A 20,722-nucleotide genomic window follows, 5' to 3' on the forward strand; every position below is an offset into this window, starting at 1 on the left:
TAGCCAATCGCTGGTGCATGAGGGACACCTCCATTCTTTTGGGGATGGGCTAAATCAAGGCTTGGGCTCCCCCAGGGGTGGTCCTCTCAGAGCCTTGCAGCAAAGCAGCACAAGCCAGGCAAGGAAGTGGACGTAGAGCTGGTGTCTGCAGCAAAGCTGGCCCGCCTCCTTCAGTGTGGCTGGGGACAGGTGAGCGGTGGCTGTCAAACACTTGTGCAAAGCGCCTCCAGCCAACAAAACTCCAGACTCTGCAGCCGCCCTGAAGCCATACTGGAGCCACTTCCTGAGGAGCTCGAGGCCCAAAGACTGTGTCAGAGAGAAGGGCCGGAGGCGAGGGGGGACGCTGGTGGACACAGCATCTGTAGGTAATCACTCCACACGAAAAAGCAATTTCCCAATTTTGCTATTAGCATCATTTTGCCTCATCTTTGGCTTTTGAACAACAGTAGAGTTCCTTGTTAGGAGCAGAGCAGCTGGCTTCCCCATCCACGACCTCACGTCAGCATTCGGGAGCCACCTGGCGGGGACACCAGCCAGGTGATAGCATAGTTTCCCTGAAGTCCTGATGGGCACCAACCCGATCCCGGGGCTTCAGTGGGAAGGTTCTGGCGTTCAGATGTTCCCTGCTCTGCTCAAATGTTTTGCTTTTGTTCTTCCAAAGATTTTATTTATTTATTTATTCATAAGAGACAGAAAGAGAAAGAGAGAGAGGCAGAGGGAGAAGCAGGCTCCATGCAGGGAGCCCGATGTGGGACTCGATCCCGGGTCTCCAGGATCACGCCCTGGGCCGAAGGCAGCACTAAACCGCTGAGCCACCCGGGCTGCCCATGCTCAAATGTTTTAAATGCCCTCACGGCGACCCTGAAGGATGGATGGATCCAGATTTTCACATTTCCCAGGTTCTGACCAGTGCCGCCTCTCAGTAGGGGTGCTGGGACCCCCGCTCTCCAGACCTGGAGCCCTCCCTACGGGCCATGCTGACCCTCCCAACAGCGACAGTGGAGCTCCCCCTGCTCTTCCACTGTCTCAACCCTGCCAGGACGTTGGGTCATCCGTGAAAGGGAGAAAGCCACGGGCAAAGGCCTACTCCCATAGGAGACACAGAACACAGCAGAACACGTCCTCTGTGGGAGCTGGAGGACACAGAGGTCTTAACAAGAACAAGCTTCTTCTTTCCCCTTTGTCTCAGAGTTTTACTCCAGGTTGTGGAGGGGCGATCAGAGGCATCAGAGAAATCTAAGTGAAAGCAGACTGTGTACGGAGCACGGAGGCTCTCCTCAGTGGGCCAGTCTACACATCCGGCCGGGCTGCTCCCACCACGGAGGTAAACCTTGTGACCAGCAGCCAGCAGAGAGGGGCTCATACGCACCGGGGACCCAGACTATGAATGAATAAAAGATGGAGGGATGAGGAGCCAGGGTGGCAGGCCCTGTAGGTCCCCAAAGAATTCGTGTGTCTCCCTCTGACCTGCCTCTCCTGCCGTCAACTTCTGGGAGATCCCAAGACAGGGTGGGGCCCACATCTGGCACACGGCTTCCCTCTCCTGCCTCTGCCACCTCCTGCAATCCACTCAGACCCCAGCCTCAGCACCAGTATCATCCCAGTTCACTTGCACCCCATCCTCTCTAATACCCACCCAGCTCACCTGCACCCCATTCTCCCTCACCAGCACCTACCCAGCTCACCTGTACCCCATCAACCTCACCAACATCCACCCAGCTCACCTGCACCCCATCTACCCTTAGCCAGGCTCTGAGGAGGCCTTCCCAGGCACAGCTAGAAGCCATCCTCACACACACATCGTTTTCCGGGTCTGATGTGAGAAATCACAGCACATCCGGCCAGGAGTCTCAGAGAGCATCCTGTTCACAGATGGGGAAACGGTATGTCCAAGTCCGGAGAGCTCTGCGCACTGGGACTGGCTGCCTCTCAGGCACAACGCTGGAGTTGTGGATGCCACTTCCAAATGACACATAGCATTTGTGGTACTTTATAATTGGGGTCACACAACAGCACAGCCTCTCTGACCAGCTCACGGGGAGACAGCTTAAACAAGTCCGTGGAGCCACCACAGCTTTGCATCCTGCCCCATGCGGGCCTTGCCCTCTGCCAGCTGCAGTCCCTGCAGAGTCACCAGCTGAGAGAGCAGCCGCCTCACCTCGCCTGCCCCGAGGAGGAAGTGTGTGGTCTCCCCTGAAACCGTCTGTTCTGCCATTTTCTGTTAAGAGGCACCAGCCGTACTCAGATGGGTACTTGGGTGTTCCAGACTCTTGTGATGAGTCCTTCTGTGGTCCTCAACTTGCAGGAAGTCTCAAAACACCAGGTGTTGTCATCCCCCGCTGGTTTGCTCATCAGTATACGTGGGAAATGAAGTAAACAGAACTGCATGCAGCTCCTGGGCCAGGGTCATCAGCTCCTTGTGTTGCCTCCTGCCCAACAGCTGGGAAGGCCCCTGCACGTCGTCTTTGTCAAGTACTGCTTCATGGAAACTAGGTCTTCACCGTGCAGGTGCAGAGATGAGCAGGGTGTGCGTGTGTGTGGCAGGGCGAGCCCACAGGGCCCAGTCTGGGGTGCAGAGTTTGTGTGTGCGGCAGGGTGAGCCCACAGGGCCTGGGATGGGTGCAGAGTCCGTGTGTGGGGCAGGGCCTGATGCGGGGTGTGGACACCTGTAGGGTTTCTGTATGAGGCAGGGCAAACCCACAGAGTCCTGCAGGGTGCAGAGACCCGTAGTTTCTGTGTGAGGCTGGGAGAGCCCACAGGGGCCGGTGTGGGGTGTGGAGTCCATGTGTGTGGCAGGGCGAGCCCACAGGGGCCGGTGTGGGGTGTGGAGACCTCCAGAGTTTCTGTGTGAGGTAGAGTGTGCCCGCAGGAGCCTGGTACAAGATGTGGGTGTGGAGGAGATGGACACCACCAACCATCCCTCTCTGCAGCCTGACTGATGCAAAGCTGCAAATCCTGGTCACGAGATTTCCATGCCTACACGAAAAGCATCAACTCCTGAGAAGGAATGTTAGTAGGCCGGGGTGGTGGTGCCTGCTGGGCTCCAGGGCTCCTGCAGCCCCTCCTTTCATGCAGTGCGAGGACCCTGCCTCCCCACTCCCCTGCCAGCTAGGGGACAGTCCAGCTGAGGAGGCGCAGGCTGAGGGCCCCCAGGGTGGCCCCACAGTGGCCAAGTGGGAGATCTGACCCACGAAGGACCGTGAACAGCACCAGCCCTGGCAAGTGGCTCTGCCCACTGCGTGCTGCCCATCATGAAACCAACACGTTCCCTTTTAGATTTTCTGCTGATGACAACTAAATGTAACCCTAATGGATTCAAAATTGTATCATACTATTATACTTAACACAGTCTGCCATCTGCCCCTCATAACATGACTGCAAGGGGTGGACACACTGTTCACATTCTAGCCCTGACCCCATGCTTGGCTTTTTGATTTTCGAATATAAAGTCACATTATCTCTACTCTGAGACCGTCCAGGAATTACCAGGACTTGTGGAAGTGCCACAATCTGGAAAGGGACAAAACCAGGTAGCATCTCCCTCAGGGAGATGATGGAGTGCAGGCTTTGAGAACAGAGGGTGCACACAAGTCTGGGAACGCGTCATGGGGCGCTCCACCTTCAGGGGGGCATAAGGGGTCACCACCGGCGGACCCCAACTTCTTGTCCACTAGGGGCACTGGGCATGGCCCTGGCCGACCCCTGAGGTCATTATCAGGCTTGAGTATGACACAGCACACAGAATCACCAGAAGCTGCGGAACACCACCAATGAAACAGGGTCATAGTAACTCTGGTTCCCAACGTCCATGTGGGCTGCCCTGCCATGGTGAACGGCTGTGCACAAGAAAGTAACATGGGTCCCCCCACTTGTGACTCACCTGAGTTATCTCTGGCTACGAGACCCTTAGAGAAATCCCCCGGGGTCGGGGAGGTCCTGCTGTCCCACCTGACCATGTCCAGACCACTGCAGTACTCCCACCGCTTCTGTTGGAGCTCCTGCAGCCAGTAGGTCATGAGCTGACGATTAGGAGCCTGCAAAGGGGGGGTGGGAGGGAGACAGTGTTACAGAGCCATGGCAGGACAGATGGACACCCTGTCCCATGGCCAGTGGTGGTAAGTCACCATCGGGATGGGCAGCTGCTGCTCATGCAATCCAGCAGAGCAAATGGCATGAACACCGGGAAGTCATCCTGGTGAGAAATCCTCCCATTTGTGGGACCTGGGATTCTGGGAAGACACAGAACACCTTCCACAGGTGGTTTTAGGAAGGCTGGGCATTCTCGCTGCCCCTGTACATGGCACTTGCACAAAGCCCATCTCGAGAGTTCCCGCCTTGTGCAGTCAGGGGTGGCGTCCCGGCCACGCTATGTCAAATAACCGTATTTCCACCTGTTAGCCTCTGGGAAGGCATCCAAGGATGCTCCAGGCTGGACACCAGAGGAAGGGCACTGGGCACTGTGGAGACCCCCTCCTACTGCTCCTCAACATGGGCACCATGACAGACCAGCTTTGACAATCCTTGGTTTAAAGGGGAAATCTGGGGGGAAACAGTACCTCATGATCCTCTCTCACTCAATCCCTGAGGCAAAAACAAAGTCACATGTTCTCAATGTCTGACCCATTATTCATGTTACAGAAATCTGGTCAATATGGCAGCAAAACCACCTCAAGGCAATGATTAACTGGGGTTCCTTCCTTCCTTTTTAAAAATCCGGAAAGCACCGAAAGCATCTCGACTTCGATCCCAAGCAGCTAGTGAAAGGATCCAGGGCACATTCTGTCAGCAGGGAGGTGCGGCCACAGGGTGCTGAGACCCCAAAACAAACACACACAGGCAGTGCCCTGCGGCCGATCGCCACAAGTCCAGCCAGCCTCCGCGGGTTCCCTCTGGCACTCCTGCTCGGAGGACCTGCCAAGGGCCAACCTTGCCCCCTCCTGATTAGATCAGCATCACTAACTAGGCTCTTGGTCACCCGGTTCAATCTGGGTTCAACAGGTAAAGTTTGTCCAGATAAGCCCGGCACCACGGCCACTGGACACAGGACATGAGCTGGTGCCACATGAGCTGGTGCAGGAATACTTTGGATACCTCAGATTAACAAATATATTTGTTAAAGTTATCTCACCTACACTGACAAAGCACATAGGTCATGGCTCACACCATGTGACAAACATGCTGCTCTAGACCGCAGTGCCACGAGCAGTCCATGTTGAGCGCCAAGCTTGGTGGGACGTGGCTTTGGGGACAGAAACAGGGCCAAGGGCATCGGGTTCCTGGGGTGTGGTGCGGCTGCCACCTCTCCCCTCCAGGACTGTATGACTGAAGATGATTTCTCTGCTCTTCAGCCACGGAGATGCCGACGGCAGGTGAGCTCATCAGCTGATGGCTCACTGTTTCAGCGCTTCCATTGCCCTCCTCCAACAGAGCAAGCTGACCCTCAAGCACTCTGATATCCTGGAACATTCCATGAGCCACAGCTGGGTGCTGACAAATGAGCTGGTCAGTGCTGAAGCCTGTCACCAGCACACATATCAGCCAAGCACCCAATGGCCAGAGGGATGGGGAGCAGGACTGGGAGACCATCTGCCCCCTACTGCCAATTTACAATGCTCGAATCCCACATTCTGGAGAGCCAGATGGGCATTCCACTCATGCTGGAAGGGGCAGAGCCAACACTTAGCACACAGGAGGTGCCTCTGGGTGACAAGCATCCAGCAAGAGGCCAGGTGACAGCATCTGCAATCTCAAGACACAGGAGGGCCATATCCTCAGTCTTACAGAACACTAGTCTCCCCAACTCCTATACAGCCTTCAAAGACCCATGTAAATATTCCTTCCAGGTCAGCCTGGGTGGCTCAGCGGTTTAGCGCCGCCTTCAGCCCAGGGCATGATCCTGAAGACCGGGGATCGAGTCCTGCATTAGTCTCCCTGCATGGAGCCTGCTTCTCCCTCTGCCTGTGTTTCTGCCTCTCTCTCTCTCTCTCTCTCTCTCTCTCTCTCTCTCTGTGTCTCTCATGAATAAATAAAATCTTTTTAAAAAAAATAAAGTAAATGTTCCCTCCAGAGAGTTTCCTTGACCTGAGCCTGCACGTTCTCTCCATCCACTGAATGGGATATACTCCAGATAGGCTCCCCATGGATGCAAGTGTACTCCTTGCATGTCTCTCATTAGCCTAAGCTCCCTGAAGGCAGAGGCCAGACCTGCTGCTCTCGATGTGGTCCAAGATGCCTGATGCAGTGTCTTATAGACGGTTAGGAGATTCTCATAAGAGATTCTCATAAGAGAATCACTCAAATGTCTGACTCATCCTCTCCCCATGTTCAGCTACTGCTACTGCTCCAAGGCAGCTAATTTCAGTCAAACACAACACCAGTCCCCACAAACCAAACAGAACATCTTGGAAAGGCATCCCTCCACAGTCGGGTGAGCATCCTAAGTCAGGGACAGACTTGGACTAGGCAGGCACAGCACTGACAGGACGCCTGCTGTGTAGTTCCACGTCATGTCCATTCAGAGAATGAAAACCAGGCCGCCCACCTCTGGCCTGACACAGACTTCAGTCTTCAGTGGCTGAGAAGAACCACACAATGCCCCTGCTGCCCCCGTCCCTTCCCCTGGACTCCCCCCAAGCCTGGTGCTCTCCCCAGGGCTCAGGGCTCAGAAAAGTCCTAGAATAAAGTCATCTGGTCACAAGTGAGTTCATATCAACACACATTTCTCCAGGGCCCACTCCTCACAGGTGGGTGTGTTATTGGGGGAAGGGCTGGCGCAGGGAGCCAACAGCATCACGGGAATCAGGCCTGGTCCCTGACCACATTCCCACCACACAATACCCCCAGGTCTCCAGCCCTGCTGTAAAGAACCTCCACCATCACGCCTCAGCCCACAGAAGCTGCACAAAGCTTGTCCCCTGTGACTCAATGTCATTCCTGGGTATCTACCTAAAGGAATCCCAAAAACAGGAAATGGAAAGATGCCATGTATACAAAAATGTGTGTTCATTCACTCGGCAAATATTTACCAGGCGCGTAACATAGGCCAAGTGCCACCATCCACGCCAAGGACACAGAACTGGGTGCAACCCAGTCAATTCTTGCCTCAGACACGCCCAGTGAGCAAAGGGTATCCTTTACAATGGCAATAAACAGCTAGAAACATGGTCACAATTGCAACCAAAATACAAAATGCCTGGCCTGGGAGAGCCTTGTGCATTACAAAAACTTTCCAAAAATCCAGTCAAAATGCTACAGGAGCTCATCAAGGCATGGCAAGGAGATGACAAAATTCATCTAAAGTGTAACCTTCGAGAACTCTGAACAAAACAGATGAGGCGTGAGGCTCTGCCCTGCCAAGCAGAGAGGCTCGTGATGAAGGCACGACTGGCCCGTGTGTGCCACCAGGGAGTCCAATGCAGAGCTAAGCAGGTAGCAAACACAGCACCTCAAACAAGATCAGTGGAAATATTCACTATTAAACCATGGCATTAGGACAACCGGTTAGAAATTTGTAAAGAAATAAAATGATTTGGGGATCCCTGGGTAGCTCAGCAGTTTAGAGCCTGCCTTTGGCCCAGGGTACAATCCTGGAGTCCCGGGATCAAGTCCCACGTCGGGCTCCCTGCATGGAACCTGCTTCTCCCTCTGCCTGTGTCTCTCTCTCTCTCTCTGTGTGTGTGTGTCTCTTGTGAATAAATAAAATCTTTAAAAATAAATAAAATGATTTCAAATTTGATTCGAGATTTGAATGTACAATAAAAGTCATTTAAATCACCCAAAGAAAATGCCTACGGAATTAAGTTTGTCACTTTCTGCATCCCACAACGATGGCCGAGTAGATTTCTGCCGATTTTCAAAGGTGTGCATGAGGGTCTGACTCTGGACTTTATTTTTTTTTTATTTATTTATTCATGAGAGACACACAGAGAGAAAGGCAGAGACACAGGCAGAGAGAGAAGCAGGCTCCATGCAGGGAGCCCGATGTGGGACTCGATCCCCGGTCTCCACCAAACCGCTGAGCCACCTGGGCTGCCCTGACTCTGGACTTTAAACCCGCCGTGTAGCACCGTGCCAATCCACACACAAGTTCTCTTGGCAGAGATAGGAACACGACATAGGGTTGATTATTCTCCCCAGCAACGAAGGGGAAGTTGCTACTGCAACAACCCTATTCTCTTAGAACGTAAAGACCTTTCTAATCCCCAAAAGAAATGCCTGTCCAAAACACCAGATCCAGAATTAAAAGACAAATAATATTTAAAAAAAAAAAAAAAAGAGGGATCGCTGGGTGGCTCAGCGGTTTAGGGCCTGCCTTTGGCCCAGGGCGTGATCCTGGAGTCCCGGGATCGAGTTCCACGTCAGGCTCCCGGCATAGAGCCTGCTTCTCCCTCTGCCTGTGTCTCTGCCTCTCCCTCTCTCTCTCTCTCTCTCTCTCTATGTCTATCATAAATAAATAAATAAATAAATAAATAAATAAATAAATAAATAAATCTTTAAAAAAAAAGATAAATAATAAACGAAGACACAGAGTAAACAACCTGCAGGTGGTGGAAGAGCGCATGGCCCCGGTCACACAGCTCTACAGGCGTTCACGCTGCAAGGACTCCTGTCTGCCTAGGAGCTCCTGTTCATCTTCTTTTTTTTTTTTTTTAAGATTTTATTTATTTATTCATGAGAGACACACAGAGAGAGAGGGAGGCAGAGACACAGGCAGAGGGAGAAGCAGGCTCCATGCAGGGAGCCTGACGTGGGACTCGATCCCAGGTCTCCAGGATCATATGCCCTGGGCTGAAGGCGGTGCTAAACCGCTGAGCCACCTGGGCTGCCCTCCTGTTCATCTTCTTTAAAAAAATGCAACAACACATTTTAGACTTGTATTTCAAATAATAGTAACAACCTATGTTTGCTGTGCAAAATCTGGAAAACACAGAAAAAAGAGAACCTGACCACAACCCCATCACGGATACAATGTCAATAATGCTTTACTATGTGTCCCCTCGAATATTCTTCTGTCCCCAAACACACCTACCGATTCCCTTCACAACCCTGAGTACAATACATTCTCCGTGACATGCGTCTGCAGCGGGCCTGTGATGCCCCGTTGGGAGTACGTGAGTGACCACAGGAACATACCTAGTGTCACAGCTGCAACAGTCAAACCTGCTCACACCCAGCAAGCTTGGAACAGTACCAACAAGCCACCCCTACTCACCGGGCAACAGCTATCCCTGTCTCCACCACCACCCAAGACCTCTGAGTCCTAGGCCTGCACTCCCTGCTGTCACACGGAAGAGGGGGTAGCACACACCCATGACTACACACCTTCCCAGCATCTCAGCGGGACTCAGAAGCCCCTCACGGTTTTCCTCGATGCTGAGAGGCAGACAATAAGACCCTGTGAGTGTGCTGGCTTCAAGGCAAGGACGGCTGGTCCCCAACCACCGCCCCCTAACACAGCAGTCCTCCAGACACACAGCATGGTCAGCACTGCTCCACCTGGCCAGAGTGCGGCTGACAGTTCACAGGGACCCAGGACTCTGCAGTGAAGACACCAGGGGCAACAGGAGCACCACGCGTGCCATGGAGGAGAGAAAAGCCACTCTCTAACCCAATGGAATTGCCAGGTGAAGGCCCCATTGTCCCTGCGCTCACGCTCCCTGGTACTCTTCTGGCTCACCCACCTAGGGGCCCCACAGCAGCCTGCCATCCTTACTGTCCCCCTCCAAACCTTCTCACACCTACCCAGTGAGGTCACATATACCCCATGCTTCCAGACTCCCGGATGGCTTCCACATGCCCTGCGACTTGCACACTAACCTGGCCCACACAGTGCTGCACTCTGCAGGACGGTGGCCTCCCCCCACACCACAGGCACACACAAGCTGGGTCAGCTTCCACAGACCTTGCTCCTGCTGCACTAGCAACCATCTGCAAACTCCTACTCACTCAACACCCAGTGCAAACATCCCATCTGCCACCCCGGCAGAACTAGGTCACACAGTATGTGGTGACACGGCACTTTAGTATCCCACCTAGGATGCAAATGCTGGGCTGCTCCCCAAAGGGTTGTCCTCCACCCCATATTTACAAACCCAGAGAATAGCATGACCCTTGCTCAAGGCAGAGCTACAGGAAGGAGGGCACATATCATACGGCATGTTGCTTAAGAGGACATGATGGCTGCTCACAATGAAAAACTTTTCTTTTTTTTTTTTTTTTTTAAAAACTTTTGTTTCTTAAACCCGAGGAAGGATATCTGGATCCCCAAGACACGTCTAACCTAATTGTTCCATAAGCAACAAAAAGCTCAAGTGCGTTGTAAGCAGCCTGATGATACAAAACTCAGATGAAAAACAGACCACAATCCAAATCTGATAAGATTCCAAATTTTTTTAGAATGTTTCAAAATCATGAGCCTGGAAAGAATCTCAAGGGACCTGGCCCCAGACCAACAAAACAGATGCGAGGTCTTGTGTCTGAGCCATCAGCAGCCGCGGGGAAGGGAACCCAGAGGGGAGGGACGTCCCAGCCCGGAGAGAGGGGAGCATCCACACGGCCCTCCTTTCCTCTGGTGGCACCATAAGCTCTTACCTCCTATCTTTCAAACTATGTTAGAATCAGCATCTTCTTGTTATCTATTAAAATAGTTACACAAATTGTAATCTAAATCCTTTTTCAAAGGCTGAACAAGAACCCAGACCCCAGGGGAGGTGCCCACTTCCCACCCAGCCTGGGAGGTTGAGTCAGCGGGGCTCCCCCTCGTTATCACTCAAACACCCTCTTTTAAAAAGCAAATACACAGAGACAAACCCATCTTTCCAGCTCTAACGATGTCAGAGAGATTAGAACAAGGGCAAGGCCAGGGGAAGACCGGACACAGAACAAGGTGAAGCCAATGCACGTTCACAGGAAAGGGGCCCCAAAGATGGGGTTTGTGGGGGGGCTGGGCCCGGTGACGCAGGCAAAGACAAGGCTGCTCTGCCTCTACGCTCCTGCAGGAAGGGTGGGAGCCCTCAGGATGCTTTCTGTTTCAGGGACCATGGAGGCACGTGGCCTCCGAGTGACCACGGGGCTGCATTCCTGCTGCTCCTATCAGCTCTGCTATTGCACAATCAGGGAGAGCTGGGGCTTTACGACTCAGGAGAATTAATTGAAAGCTGCAGCAGCCACAGCCAGCAGCCCACCAGACGGCCCTGCAGCACCCCTGCCTGTGATGGTTTCCATACCGTGTGACACTACACTGCTTGGGAGCAATGCTTTTTACTTAGAAGCAGGACACAGAAATGACTTTGTATAAAGGTTTAGAAACTGGGGTCCCAGGCTCCACCTGCCAGAGACCTGGGGGCAGAGGTGTGTGGCAGCAGACGTCTGCCTGCCCTGTGAGCAGACTTGCAGGGTGTCGAACAGTCTTTAGGACCAAGCTAGTGTCTCTGGAAAGTATTGGATGAAATCTGGCGGCTCCCCTACGTGGAGGGGCCATCACTAAAAGTCACCCTCCCAAAAATAGCATCCCCCCACTGATGTCAGCAAACACCATTGCTCCCAAAGGCCCCTGGGGGAGTGGCAGCACAGAGTGCAGGCTGAGGACTAAATGGGAGGCTGGGAGATGCAAACCTTAGGGCCTCGGGGAATTGGGGAGAGGGTGATGGGCCCCAAACCACAGCTCATACAAACTCAGAATGCAAAGTAGATGTGCAGATAGAAACCACAGAGTGTCAGCCCAAGGGTACGGGGCTCACGCTTCACTGGCCTCCACCCACGCAGCTTAGCCATTTCCATTCCACAGAGAAAACCATCAGCAAATGGGCGTTTGTACTTCACAGCAGAGGGACTGGTCACTTGCCACCTGGAGTACAGCAGTGGTTCCCAGAGAGAGGCCACAGATCTGCGGTGGGAGGGTTCAGGGATGGCTCAGCACGTGGGCAATCCCTGGCCATCCCAGCACAGCAGGATATCTGGGGCAGGACCCCCATGTGCGTGTGCCCAGGAAGTTCCTGTCCTACAGTCTGTGCTTTCTTCAAATAACAGACACCGAGAGTGGAGTCAGCACGTCACCTGTGGGGCAGGATGTGTGGGGGCGCTATGCAAACCCTGAGGCCCTGCTAGTGGGCCTGGCTCACAGGCAGCAAAAGGACACCCCCAGCTGCTGGGCCTGACCCTCTCGGTGCACACCTCCTGAGAGGAGGCTCCCAATAGGATCCGTATGTCCACTAAGTCAACCCATTCTGGAGCCTATCATCTACACCGCTCACATCCTACACTGCAACATGAAAAGGGCAGACTCGAGTTTAGGTACCTGCCCATGCGTGAGCCTGACTTCCTACCTGCGGACTAGAGTGGAAACATGAAGCAAGTATCACCAGACTGCTGGCTTTAACATCAGCACTTGAGTTCACGTATCCGGGGAAGGCTCCAGTCCAGAGTTGCCATCATGCCGCTAAGGACCTCAGTTCCTACACCCTGGCACCTGGGTTAGGGCTCCTTTACCTCCGACTCAGGGATGATGACCCTTGGAGCAAAAGCACATCATGACTTCCTCCACTCAATGACAGCGCCCTAATCACACCCCAAACAGGCCAGAACGAGCTCCCCAGGGCCAGAGGTGACACCTGAGTTCCCCCAGGCGCCCATCAAGGCCTCGAGCCACAGAATCTGTCAGGCAAATGGCTAACTGGCCACAACCACAAGGAAAGTCAGGCCAGCTTGTCTGCAAGCAGTCTTCACTGGATGTCACACAGCTGGAGAGGAAATGAAAATTGGTGTGCTGCCTTCAAATAGTCTAAGACGAACATCTCTGACGGCAGGGCCTGCCCAACCATCAGGCCTGCCATCCTATGCTCAGATAAGTCGTTGCCCATGGGGCCAAGTGTGCAGAGGCTGGCCCTGGGAGTGACCAGAGGGAGGTCCCAAAGACTCCGCTGCGGATCCCTCCCCACCATGTTCCAGACCCCCCACATGGTCGATATGAAAAAGGTGAGCAGATGAAGCCAAGCCCCTGAATCTTGCGTGACCAGAAACATGGCCGCTGGCCTGCCAGGCACAAAGCCTTTGGGCAGATACACAGTTACACCAAGATCTAAGCAGTGCAGCCACCCTCCCTGGAGCACTCCCTGACAGTCAGTCACACAGGCCTCTCCAGTTCTGCAATGCCCAGGGAAATCCTCATGCCTCCCAGTCAGCCCTCTACATATGGGCTTCCCCTCCTCTCCATCCCCACAGAAATACACCACACTTGCCCCAGAATCAGGACACCGGCAGGCATCTGAAGTCACACCCTATACAGAATACTACAGACAAATGCTATCTCCCTGCCTGGTTTTCCCAAAGCCATCAGGTGCTAGTCTATATTTAAAGTCTTCACATTGTAGTTTCTTACATGAGTGGGAAGTTCCTGCTGTATTTCAGAAAAAGCATCATGGCAGATGCTCTAGAACATTCACTAATGAATCAGCAGACATCAAAACTTCCTCTGTGCCACGGGAGCATGCAGTCAGTGGACCAGTGTGCACTGTACATCCATGACCTGCCTGACCCCCCTCTAAGCGCATGGGACACAGGTGAGCCACAGCAATCTCTGCCCTCAGGCCGACAGCAGATGCCCCGAGACCTGACCAGGACTGGACCTGTTTTGGTGAGCGCCGCAGCCCTGAACCTGTGTACTTGGGGCTTCCTGAATGGGCTGTGATCAACTGTTGAGGGGGCAACTGGGGGACCCACAGGCTCCCCAGAGACCATCCCTGCCTTGGCTACCCAGAGAGCCTCACAGGATGCATGCTAGTATGTCCTGGTCACAGCACTGGAGGCAGGATGTGCAGATAGCTAGTTAGGGGCACCACTTCTCCCCACTTCATGACTCCACCCAGCACTGAGAGCCAGCCCCACGGAGGCCTGGACGCCACAGGACATAAGCAAACACCCACTGCAGTGTCCCTGAGACCCTGCCACATGAATCTCTACGATAGTTCCTAATCAATCCAAGTCTTTTCTACAATAATACGGTCTTTTCTTGTCCTTGGAGGAAAGGTAATGGTCTCAGTTCTGCTTTGACCTAAAGGAGGGAGGTAGCCCAGTGGCCAATGGGTAAAGACACCCGAGCAAGGACACCTGTCCACCCCTCAGAAGCCTCAGGGAGGTGGTAGTTGGTGTTTACACCTCAGCCCCGAGGGCATGGGGCCCCTCCCTGTTTCTCAAAAAACAGTTGCCTCTGAAGGGGAAGGAAATTGGCAAAGTGCATCTAAGCAAAGCGGGTAGAAGAGGAGAGCATTTGGTGAAGGCAGTTATGAGGAATGCCCTGGGATGGGCAGTGCACCCCGGCAGGGAAGACCCCCTGAACGGCTTCCCAGACCCCACTCTCCCTGAAACCATGGTGCTGAAGAAGCAATGGACCATGATATCTTCATCTTCACATTAGAAACCTTTCTGCTGGGGCACCTGGGGGGCTCAGTCAGTGAAGCATCTGCCTTCACCTCACATCCCAATTTCAGGGCCTTGAGATAGAGCCTGGAATCGGAATCAGGCTCCCTGCTCAGTGGGGAGTCTGTTTCCCCCTCTGCCCCTGCCCCTCTCCTTGCTCATGCTCTTGCTCTGTCTCTATCAAATAAACATATAAAATCTTAAAAAAAAAAAAAAAAAAGAGTGAAACCTTCCTGCTAGTGTGTAAGGTAACTACTTCCACCCTTCATACACAGACTGGATAATCCTACAACAGCATTAGATGAATGTACTGGACGAGACCCAACCACCACTTTGGAGGAGAGAAAAAGACTGTCAACCCTCACTTAAAACTCTTTGCTGATTCCTATAGTTCTGGCCCCAAAGGCCTCCCCTCCGCAGACTGCCCCTTCTCCCCAGCTGCCACCTGAACTCCTTGAGCCCCACAGGCAAACAGCACTCCCACCTACGCAACTCTGCTCCTGCCACGCCCCTCCCCCTTCCCCCTGTGGTCAACACCAACCCAACCTTCACATCTCAGCAAGTCTCTGCAGCTGTCCCCACATACTAGATTGGGGCCCAGTCACACATGCACCTCCCACGCTGCATAGCGCTGGTGCCATTACCAATGCCCATCTCCCTGCTCTACAAAAAGCCCCACCGGGCAGGAACTGGACTCACTTGGTTCAGCCTCTACCCCCAGTGCCTAAGCACACAGTGAGTGAGTGAGAAGTGCCCCAGGTTCCCCTAAAACATGCGAGTCATTCGACCACAGTCCGGGCCATATCCACCAGCTACTTTTGTACACCTCCAAGCCAGGAATGGTTTTCACACTTCTAAATGGTTGAAAAAAAAATTGAAAGAACAGTATTTTGTAACATGTGAAAATCACATGAAATTTAAATTTCAGAGTCCGTAAATAAATGTTATAGAAACACTGCTACGGTCATTTTATGGTTCTGTACTAGAACAGCAGAGGAGTCAGAAATGGGATGGCAGCAAGACCTAAAATATTTACCATAAGGCCCTTTACTTAAAACATAGACCCATGGCCACACCAGTGTCCTCAGAGCCCAGCCAAGGGCATGAAACACAAGAGATGGGAACAGGACCTCTGTACTCTGGGTGAGCATCCACTCTCTGAATAGTTGATGCCTGTTGTATTCAGTAGGTGTTCACAGCAGGCCACGAGGGGAGGGGCTCATTTGACACACTGGAGGCTTGAGCTCACCCTTCCAGGGGGCCAAAGCCCTCCCTAAACCAGAGCTTACAGAGCGACCACCGTCTGCGCTCTCATTCCACAATGTCCATCTAAGCACCGCCTGTGTGAGATGAGGATGGAAACCTCAGGAAGCACAGTGGAGACCACGCCGTCAGGAGCACAGTGACTGGCGGCAGCAGAGGGATAGAGCAAGCCACTGTGATACCACACACACAGGACACTGCACGTGCCTTTGAGGAGTGTCCTAACTGGGAAGCCACGATGAGCCAGTGAGAAGTTAAATCTGGACAAAAGATTTCATTAATACTTTGAGACCCCCAAGGGGATGCCCTCAGGCAAGACAGCTTCGCAGGACCATAGCGGCTGCACGGCGGGCCCCCTGCCGCTGTTCTGTGTGGGACACACCATGGTTGCCCAAGCGAACAAATGTTTGTCATTAAGCTGGGAGAAGTTTCCACACCAGAGAATGTGCATCCTTCCCACAAAAGCGGGTTAAGAACAAGACTGCACGACTGTGTAGTTACATGTGACTCAGAAACTGACCCCATGTCCATCTGAGCACCAAACAGCCACAAGAAAGGGGCAGAGGGCGGGGAATTCATCTGCAGACCATCGGAGGATGCAGGGGCTACAGAGGCCTGCAGAGCAGGGTGGTTCCCGCTCACACTTTACCCCCCCCCCCCATCAGTCACATGCCGCCCTGAGTCCCAGCTCACTCTAGAACTGTCCCCTGCGCCCCGCCCCAGGAAAGCCGGGTAGGGAGCGTCCAGCACACTGTCCTCACCCGCCTGGGGAAGCATCGGCCCCACACCACAGCAGCGTCCAAGTATAAGATGCTCCTGTTGTTTTCTTACCACGTAGAAAGGACAGAAGTCAAAGGCAGTAAAGGGAAAACTTTATCTCATCCAAAACCACTGATGTTCTAAGTCAAAAAAGTAGACCCGTCAGAGCAGAAAACACAAGTAGATGCCCTGCAATTCGGACACTCACTATTCCTGGCATGTCTACTTTTAAACAGGGTCTGAGTCTAGCTTCGCAATCTCAGGCCAATCCCAGCCCCTCTCTGGCCCTCTCCATTCCCTGGTCTGTAAAATAAGGCGCTGGACCAGATCCCTGAGTTTAGCAACAGAGAAGCTTAGCAAGAAATTCCAATATCGGCTTTCATTAAGACTCAAGCAGTAAAGTATTTTGAAAAAGCCCAACAAAACCACAGCTTTGCCAGAGAGGCCTGAAAGACACGTTAAACAAGGAACACATGATAATGCAATAAGCAAAGTGCTGATTTTTCTTTTCTTTTTAACTCATCTGTCAAAAGAAATGTAAAATGTAAAATAATACGCAACCCGCCGAGGCCTGAACAGGGCTGGGTCTTCACTGGCCTAAGACTCCCCCCCCTGCAAATCAGGGCAGCCCCCCTGGCCGAGGAGCCCCAGCGTGAAGCGTTAACACCAGGCAACAAGGAAAATAAAGGACCGATTCCCACTTTTACCACCACATTAGTGTTGCTCCCACTGCTCAAAAGGAACCACCTACACTAAAATGCACCCTTCTGCACTCCATGCCCTTCGTCTGGACAGCCCTGTGCTTCTGGAAAGCCTTGCGTGCACGTCCATGCCCACTGCCTCCATAAAGCTGACCCTCAGCCTCGGGCATTTCCATCTTATTCTGTGACTACTCAACCTTACGGACTCCCCAGTCAGTAATCCATGCAGAAACAGATTTCCTTTTCTAAAAATCTTCTGGACATAGAAACAGGTGGACAGAATGCTATGAAGTGCACTGGTACATCCGCCACCCAGTCCTACAAGTAGACAGTTGCCAGAACACTGGGTGCCTATGGGGACCTGCTCCCACTCTTCCTAAGCAGCAAAGTGCACCCTGAATCCAGACTTGTCACCGTGCACAGCTCCCTACTCCCCACACAGCACAGACAGCTGCATGACCTTCTGCACCCTCCTGCCCATGGAACCATCTGTGTGCCATCCTTCTGTGACATCTTCTTGCCCAGTTCCATGTGCATGGCCAGCACTCTCATTTCTCAGCACGCACTGCTGCAGGCCATTCCATTATAGCAGTACACCACGGCTACAGCCACAGGTACCACTCGTCCTGCACGGCTGCCACACAGGGCCTGCTCTGTGCCAGACACTCCCCACATTTCTGGAATGTTCACAACCCCTAATGAGGAAGGTGACGGTCGCAGCAGACCAGAGGGAGCTGAGGCAGACAGGGTGCAAGATGCCCAATGCGTGCAGGGCAGAAGCTCAGGCCCACGGCTGGCCACCGTCTGCGTCCAAGCCCCCAGCCCCACTTAGGTATTTACCTCCGTTATTCATGTTTCCCTGCATGAAAACACTGACAGGGCTCCAATGCCGTCTGAGAAAATCTGAAACAGGATGCCCCATTTTGTTCTCTAACAAACAATTCCACAGGAAGTTCATGTGACACAGAATTGTGCACAAGCACAGTGAGGACAAGCCTTGCTTTGGCAGCGTCCCTGTGTGCTCCCTGGACTCCTTCCCAAGTTCATCCACACAGTTTCTAAGTCAGCCCTGCCCAGCTTCCCTTGCAGACAGGCTGTGTGCCGCCACTCAGAGGAGGCACAGGGGCCTGGGAGAACCGGGAATCACAGCCATCCAGAGGGGCTGCAGCTGCTGCTGGAGCTGACCTGGGGCAGCTCCAGCTGCTACGTGGCCTCCGGGGCCCAGTGCTGAGGCCACGAGGCCCGGGGAACCAGGCTCAGCCCACTGGGCTCTGCACTTGACCCAGAAGAGCTCTGGCAATAGGCGGGCCCAGCTAGAGGAGGGAGGGCAGGAGCAAGGCCAGGAGAGGGCTCCGGGAAAAGAGTGGACCCCAAGGCCAGGGCCACATGGGATGGATGAGGCCCAACTGGTGGAAGGAACCCCTTGACACCTCTCCCCCAGCAAGAGAACAAGCTCTCCACTTAGCATAGTGCCCCTGCCCACTGCAGGACCAGAGTGAACTGTGAGCACCCCGCCACCTCCCACCGCCTGGCACAGCACCAGCAGCCCACCCCTCCCCATTCCAGGAAGAGCAGCGGAGGCACCAAGGGGTCCACCTGGCAGATCCAGAAACCTGCGGGCGCCAACGCCTGGGACCGCTGCGCAGGGCGTCCACGTCGTGCGTGGGGAAGCGCGGGGAGGGGGCGGGGAGAGGGGCGGGGGGGGGGGGGGTGGAGGACGACGGGAAGGGGGGGCCGCCGGGGAGGGGGTCCCAGGAGAGGGGAGCCCTGAGGTCGGGATGGAGGGCACCAGGAAGGGAGGCGCCGGGGTCGGGGTCACCGAGGTCGGGGCTGGGGGCGCCGGGGTGAGGCCGGGGAGGGGGCGCCAGGGAGGGGGCGCCGGGGTCGGGCTGGGGATGGCCGGGGGGGAGGGGGGGCGGGGAGAGTGGGCCGTAGGGCACGAGGGTCAGGCCGGGGAGGGGGCGCCAGGTTGGGGGCGCCGGGGTCGGGCCGGGGAGGGGGCACCAGGGAGGGGGCACCAGGGTCAGCCCGGGGAGGGGGCAGCAGGGGGCGTCGCCGCGGGTCGGGCGGGGGAGGGGGCACCAGGGTCAGGCCGGGGAGGGGGCACCAGGGTCAGCCCGGGGAGGGGGCACCAGGGAGCGGGCGCCGGGGTCAGCCCGGGGAGGGGGCAGCAGGGGGCGTCGCCGCGGGTCAGCCCGGGGAGGGGGCAGCAGGGAGGGGGCACCAGGGTCAGGCCGGGGAGGGGGCACCAGGGTCAGCCCGGGGAGGGGGCACCAGGGAGGGGGCGCCGGGGTCAGCCCGGGGAGGGGGCAGCAGGGGGCGTCGCCGCGGGTCAGCCCGGGGAGGGGGCAGCAGGGAGGGGGCACCAGGGTCAGCCCGGGGAGGGGGCACCAGGGAGGGGGCGCCGGGGTCAGCCCGGGGAGGGGGCAGCAGGGAGGGGGCGCCGGGGTCAGCCCGGGGAGGGGGCAGCAGGGAGGGGGCGCCGGGGTCAGCCCGGGGAGGGGGCAGCAGGGAGGGGGCGCCGGGGTCAGCCCGGGGAGGGGGCAGCAGGGAGGGGGCGCCGGGGTCAGCCCGGGGAGGGGGCAGCAGGGCGCGTCGCCGCGGGTCGGGCGGGGGTCGGGCCGGGGCTCGGCGCTCCCACCTTGAGTACCGTGACGGCGCCCGCGCTGTGCACCTGGAAGTGCGCGGGCGGCTCTGCGCCAGGCTCGGCCGCGTCGTCGGGGCCCTGGTAGCTGAAGCAGGCGTCCGCGATGTCCAGGTGGCCGAGGGGCAGCGCGTCCTGCGGGCTCTTGAAGTAGTAGAGGTAGCAGCGGCGCGCGTCGAACACGAACCAGCGGCTGCGGTAGCCGCGCAGCGGGCCCTTACCCGACAACTTCTGCAGGTATCCGCACAGCCGCCCCGGCCCCGGCCCCGGCCCCGCCGCCGCGCCCTCCCGCTCCTCCTCTTCGGCCCGCGCCCCGGGCCCCGGCATCGCCGCCGCCCGCCGCCGCCCGGACCCCGCGCGCCCCCGCCCGCCCGCGCGCCGCCCCCGCGCGCCCCGCCCCGCCGCTGCGCACGGCCCGCCGGCGCGCAAGGCAGCCTGGGACTTGTAGTCCAGCCGTCACGGCACGCGCCGGCGGGAAGCTTGCGCTCCGCGCACCTGCAGCACCTGTACGGGGCGCCCTCCGCTGATGCGGGCGGCCCGCCAGCGGACACGCCCCTGCGAAATTGGCTGTCACCAGAGAGAGGAGGAAGGACAGGGCCGAGCCAGCCGCGACCACGTGGGCCCAAGGCCACGGTGCTGAGCTAAATTCGCCGGAGAAAGAGACCGTGCGATTTCACTCATGCGTGGAATCTGGAAAACACACCAACATATTAGAAAGAGACCGTCCGTCAGTGCCAAGAACAAATTGGCGCTTGGCCAAGCGAGAGGTCCGGGCATCGAGAGGTCCAGGCTTCCAGGTGTGCAGGGGCTGGGGGAGAGGGGGCATGTGCAGCTGGGGGGATGCGGGGCAGGTGCAACCAGGGGCAGGTGGAGTCCCAGAGCAGGTGCAGCCCACAGGGGCAGCCGGGAGGCAGATGCAGCGCAGCAGCGGGTGCAACCTAGC

At 55.7% G+C, this 20,722-nt stretch overlaps 1 protein-coding gene across 3 annotated transcripts in view; it reads right to left on the reverse strand.

The window, feature by feature from the left end:
- TBC1D2B (TBC1 domain family member 2B) overlaps positions 1 to 20,439 on the reverse strand; it is a 62,234-nt gene extending 41,795 nt beyond the window's left edge. Inside the window, exons 1-2 of one of the 3 annotated variants that reach the window (XM_041751119.1) lie at positions 19,777 to 20,439; positions 3,881 to 4,034 (exon numbers count right to left, since the gene is read on the reverse strand). In XM_041751119.1, the coding sequence (XP_041607053.1) occupies positions 3,881 to 4,034; positions 19,777 to 20,106 (484 nt within the window). In that variant the 5' untranslated portion in view covers positions 20,107 to 20,439. Of the gene's footprint in view, positions 1 to 3,880; positions 4,035 to 17,975; positions 18,732 to 19,776 lie in introns of those variants that run through there. The other 2 variants (XM_041751116.1, XM_041751118.1) reach the window with 2 other exon arrangements.
- Positions 20,440 to 20,722: the final 283 nt, after the last annotated feature.

This window comes from Vulpes lagopus, chromosome 4 (genome assembly GCF_018345385.1).
Source record: "Vulpes lagopus strain Blue_001 chromosome 4, ASM1834538v1, whole genome shotgun sequence".
In the NCBI taxonomy this organism is placed as follows: domain Eukaryota; kingdom Metazoa; phylum Chordata; class Mammalia; order Carnivora; family Canidae; genus Vulpes; species Vulpes lagopus.